The sequence below is a fragment of the Oryzias melastigma genome, linkage group LG20 (assembly GCF_002922805.2).
Source record: "Oryzias melastigma strain HK-1 linkage group LG20, ASM292280v2, whole genome shotgun sequence".
Taxonomy (NCBI): domain Eukaryota; kingdom Metazoa; phylum Chordata; class Actinopteri; order Beloniformes; family Adrianichthyidae; genus Oryzias; species Oryzias melastigma.
The window spans coordinates 6,792,187-6,798,186 of NC_050531.1; the positions used below are offsets into that span (position 1 = coordinate 6,792,187).

The 6,000-nt window shown below is 37.5% G+C and overlaps 1 protein-coding gene across 1 annotated transcript in view; it reads right to left on the minus strand.

The window, feature by feature from the left end:
* The window catches only part of plxdc2 (plexin domain containing 2), a gene marked incomplete in the record, with an annotated part of 135,664 nt that overhangs the window by 39,387 nt on the left and 90,277 nt on the right, over positions 1-6,000 (minus strand). The window contains 1 exon segment of the mRNA XM_024279999.2: positions 5,202-5,271. Within this exon segment, the coding sequence (XP_024135767.1) occupies positions 5,202-5,271 (70 nt within the window).

Genomic DNA, 6,000 nt, shown 5'->3' on the forward strand with positions numbered 1-6,000 from the left:
TACCTGAAAATGCTGACATTTATAGATGAAAATGCAGAAGTTGATGGCTAAAAACGCAGAAGTTGATTGCCAGCTAAAATATTTGTTAAATGCCAAATTAGCTTGAAAAGTAAACAAAAAAAAGCCTACATTAGCCAAAACAGCTAGCATGTATCTGAAATATTAGCTAAACTCCAAAATATCCTAAAAAACAAAAAGCCTAAATTAGCCAGAATAGCTAACATGCAGCTAAAACATTAGCTAAACTCTAATTTAGCCTTAAAAATTAAAAAAATCCTAAATTAGCCACAACAGCTAGCATGTAGCGGAAATATTACCACAATTCCGTAACAGCCTAAAAAAACTAAAAAAGCTTAAGTTACCTAAAACAGCTAGCATGTAGCTGAAATATTAGCTAAATTCCAAAAAAAGTGTTAATTAGCCAAAACAGCTAGCATGCAGTTGAAATATTAGTTAAACTCTAAATTAGCCTTAAAAAATTTGAAAAAAAAATCCTAAATTAGCCAAAATAGCTAGCATGTAGCGGAAATATTAGCTAAACTCCAAAATAGCCTAAAAATCCTTAATAAAAGCCAAAATAGTCCAAAAAAGCTAGCAGAATACCATTATAATTTTTAACTTTACCACACTCTGACTCCATATAATAGAAAGTAACAATTAATCGACTGTTAAATTAGTTGTTAACTATTTTAATAGCCGTTTAGTCGTGGATTAGTCGACTAATTGTGGCAGCCATAGTACTAACAGACCTCCTCAAGGATTTTCTCTGCTACATGGTACACTAAAATCAGTCAAAATGTTTTATTTGTGATACATAGTGTCCTTTTATTATTTAAAAATATATATATATTTTTTTCATTAAACAGAAGCCACAATAGAGATGTTAAAGAGCCTCGTGTGGCTCTGGGGCTGCAGGTTGTAGACCCCTGGCCTAGAAAACAACTGTTTTTTTGGTCTAAAAATTGCATAAAATATATTTTAAAATAGATAGTTGGATGGATATTTAAAAAGCTTGAAGCACAAAATGCTTTTAAACGAAAAATACACAATATATATTTATAATAAATAGAATAAAGCATAAAAAAGGAGATATACATGTTTAGACATGCTTTGGACCTGTAATTGAAGGTATGATAATGCCGCCTGTGCAGGTTTATGATTTATTTTAAAGAATATTGTTTTATCCCATAGTTTCATCACATGCATCTCAAAGCACAAACACCTGGAATCCAAAATCCCAGTTTCAAGGTTTTCCTTTCTGCCTTCCCACTCCAACATATCTGACAATCTAAAGAAAATCCGGCAGCCTCTCAATTCACTAAAGAGGTGAAAGATGCGGCACACTCAATAGAGAGGCTATCTATTCATTAAGGCTGTCACTTTAGCCAGAAGGAGATTGTAGGAGGGGGGTCTGGGTACGCCACAGATAGAGAGGAGACATGAATAATGGACAGGAACAGAAAGTAGGATGGAGTGTGGGGGGGGATTCTTTCGCCGTGCCCGACTCCAACAAAAATATTAGCAGGGATTATCAACCCCTTCAGCCTACAGCTTCACTTTCCTAAAGGGCGTGTTTAAACAAGCGTTCTATTCCTGTGAGCGGAAATGAGTTTCTTACACGAGGCGTTCTCTGTTTATCGCAGCTTTTTTGAACTGGAAAGGGTCAGGACAGGACCTGCACGCACACAAACAATGTCACTCGTCAGGTTTAGTTCTTTTCCTGTGATCTGTGACAAGCAAACATGGCAATTATGAACCTGGAAAACCTCTGGAAACTGTTTATTTCTCACTCATTTAAAACTCCAGTTGATGTTTATTTACTTTAATTCTCAATTTAGTTGCATTTTGGCACAAACTTTGTCTCGTTTTAGTTCTGCTGTCAGTTTAATTGATATTGACTCACCAGCTTTTGTGTTTTTTTTACAACAATCTGCTTTCATTTTATGTGAATGTAGATTTTTGCTGAATCCATCTCAGATTTAGCTTCATTTTTGTGTTGGACTTCATTTGTTGCTCTTATTGGTTGTGTGACTGGACATAAATTTGAATTAGACACGGCTCTACTGCATGTAGTTAAACGCTGACCCCCATAGAAAAGGTCTTCTTCATTAATTTTCTTCATCTTCTTAGCAATAACACACAGCAGCAACAAGTATTCATCCTCTGCCTTAAACACATTGTTCTACTAAGGAGTATTGAGGCTTCCATAAAATAAAATAAAATAAAATATTAAAATAATAAGGAAAAAAGTCACCATTTTAATGGGGAAATGTCAAATTTACCAGCCTAAAGTCATTCAAATATAAGAAAAAATGAACAAAAAGTCAGAATTTTACAAGGAAAATCTCCTTTTTAGATAATAACAGGCTCATATTTAGGTTTTATAATGTTTCCATAAAGACAATCAAACAAAGGCCAGCTTGTTTAATTTAATGGGTCATAAATTTCACCAAATCTGCTTTCTATTTTTGTAAATGTACAACTTTATTTTCAATAAATTATTAATTGTATTTAAAAAATTACCATCTTTGTGAAATTATAACTTTTAAAATAATAAGTTTAAGATTCTATACTTCTTTCTCATGATTTTACAATGTTATTTTCACATATTTATTAACCTTTTATGGAGGACTAATCATTAATTGTATGGTTTTCCTCCACAATGTAAACAAATAAAATAAAAAACATCTGTGAAATATTTTCCTTTCAGTTCCTCAGAGTAAAACATTTTCAATGGGAGCTGCAGGATTTTCCAGGAGTTCTGCACCTGAGAAACTCATAAAAAATGAAAAGTCTTGGCCAGAATGAAATATTGTTCTTGCCATCTCAAGAAGACTTTGCAACAGAAACACTAAGAACTTACTTAGTTAGATCTTACAGTATTTCTGGGGCATTTTGTGTTATCTCATGCTGCACTAATAGAACAGCTGAGATCTAAAGAGGTTAAAATTGTGCACAAAAATAGAACAGTTTGATAAACATTTGATTTACTAACAACTGCAGGAAAGAAAAATAAAAGTAAATGAATTTTAAAAAGGGGGTTAAGATGTGTCGAGTTAGAAGATGTACAAAAAATAATTTTTAAAAGTTCAGTGACCTTGTGATAGAGTGTCTGCCTTGAGACTTGGAAGTTCAAAAGACGATGAATATGGAACTCAGTGCCTCCCTGCTTGACACTCAGCATAAAGGGATTGGATTGGAGGGAAAAACCACCACATGGTTCCCGAGTGCGGCTGTGTCTGTAGCTCACCGCTCCCCCAGGAGATGGATCAAATACGGAATGAATTTGACAGTATGTGACAACTAATGAGACTTTAACTTTAACTTTAGTATTAAAACCAGAACATGTAAAGCTGTGTTCGCACTGAATGAAATTTGCGATGCAGAGGCGGCCAGTTTCTATATTAAGTCAATAGCACAGGCATGATTTGAGCGATGGGCGGCCAGGCTTCAAATATTTGAACATTGGTGAGGATGCCGTGGCGCGTCAACCAATCAGTGACTCAACTTTGGGCATGTAACGTTTTCAGTGATAGCAGGTGGTATACAGATCCAATGTGTGGACCGATCCGATTGTTCTCCTCCTGAACTTCCATCTATTTTTTTTTAACCTGCTTTATTCATTTTGGAGCAGGTGGGTTTCTGGAGCCGGTCCTGGCAACAGCTGGGCGAAGGCGGGTACACCTAGACAAGAGATGTCCAAATCCAGGCCTCAAGGGCCAGCCTCCTGCTGGTTTTCCAGAAATCCTGCCTTATCTGCTGCTAATTACCTGGATCAGGTGTGTTTAGCCAATACGGAGCTTTAATGGCAGGTTGGTTGGAAGACATGTAGGCCAACAGTCTTCAAGGCCTGGATTTGGACACCCTTGACCCTGATAGTTTGTCGCAGGGCTGATGAAGATGAAGCGATGGCGCTCGCAGAGAGACACCGCGTTATGCAGGATGCAGCAAACATTTGTATGTTTTCTGGACTATAAGTCGCACCGGAGTATAAGTCGCAGTAGCCAAAAAGTGCATAATGAAGAAGAAAAAAACATATATAAGTCGCTCCGGAGTATAAGTCGCATTTGTCCTTCTTTAACTGAGGGGTACCAACACTTTTGTCCACCACTGTATATATATGTATAAATTCACCAAGAAGCAAATTCCCACTTTATTAAAGCCAAATCCAGACAGAGCATTGCGTGCATTGTTTTGCCCATTTAAGAAATGCAACTCCTGGTGCGTTCAAGAACTAAATGAAGGGTAACTTGTTTTTTTACACATGCTTTCCCGTTTGCACACATGCAAACTTTAAGTGGATGTTTTAAATGGGACTCGACGTCTGAGTTTTGCGAGGACAAGCTGACTGATGGAGAAGGTCAAGGGCCTTTTAGTTTCTCTGCCTCTTTTTCCTGCTCCTTTGTAAAAGAATCCAAACTTTTTTTTAAATCTCCTTTAAGTCTTGAAGATCTCTCCTCATCATCATCCAGAGCCAACACCCAGACCAGACAGTGACGATCGTGGCAACAACTGATTATGACTTTATAATCCCAGGAGCAGTTAAACAACATCTATGGAATATCTGGGTTCAGAGCCAGGCTCTAGCCTTTGACGTGATAATAGCCGGTTGGGGTGTTTGTGGTTTCACTGTCATGACTCAAGTGGAAAATTGCTTTGTACACTCTGGTGAACACGTCTGCTGGATCACGTGCTTCCTCCTCCCATCGTCTGATGCCTCCGCCTCCCTCTCTTAGTGTAGCAGGGTGCAACTTGGCAAGAAGAACCCCGTTTGGAGTCCAAACCCACTACAGTTAAGCCATGCGTGCAGCCACTGGTGCTGATTGTTGGGAGTGGTTTCTTATTTCTTGGTTTCGCACAGAGGTGAGCGCTTTAATTGTCTGCTATGAGGCTGATTACTTGGATGAGAGGTTTGTTAGGGATTTTGTGCCAAACGAGGATTTGATTCTGATTAAGCATCTCAAAAGAAAAAAAAGTAAGAATACTTTAAATTTTTTCCCTTCACAGACTTCATGGATGAGGTTTCAGACTGTACAGGCACACGGCTTTGTTCTCAGAGCCCGTCTGCCAGACTCATTTTCAAATCTCAGTCCCACAGCTATAAAAATCTGTCACATATAGAGTCTAAATTGACCAGAGTATAACAGCATGTCCAATAATAACACCAGTAAGTGTCAATGAGACAGAAGAGCCAAACCTACCTCCAGTCGCCACGGTGATTTCACGCAAAGCGTGTCCATAAAAAGGAAAATCGAAGGACAGATTGACTCTCTGTGAGGGAGAAAAAAAAGATTCCAGTCAGTCAGGCAGGAAGGTAAAAGAAGAACAAAGCAAGATGAAATGTGGTCATTTTTACCATCTGTCTGATAATGGATGACATTTATCACACATTTGTTAAAGCATAAAAGAAGAAAAAAAGTATTGCTTCCCCTCAAAAAGAAACCCTAGCAGGGATTAAAGCAGCAATGATCATAGATGCAGCTGCAGAGGATCGCTTCCAAAGAAAAGCGTTTTGTTTTCCAGCAGTGGAAGTTTCCTTCAACACAGCAGGGAGGAACGGTAAGAATCAACTGGTGCATGAAGAGGATCACAAATCCACAGAATCTCATTCTTTTCATCAAGATTCCTGCAGCAGGATGCTACTAAGAAGAAAAATGCAAAAACTTCCTGTAATCTGAAGCTTTGTTTTTGAGATCATCAGGGGTTGGAACCAGAGAAAAAGCTGCAAACGAAGGTTTCCTGAATTTTTTTCTTAATTATTTTATTTGTTCATGTATTTGACAGGGACATTAAAAAGCATTGCTGCCAATGCACTAGAGTTAGACTAATGGTAAAATTGTCTCCCTATAAAATTATGACTAGAAACAAAAAAAAAAAATACATTTGCTATTACTTTTGGAAATCTCCAACAGAACTGTTAAAGAACCACTCCAATGAAAAATGTATTTTTTGGTGTTTTCAGAATCAGAATCCTTTTATTGTTGCACAAGGAGCTTGTGA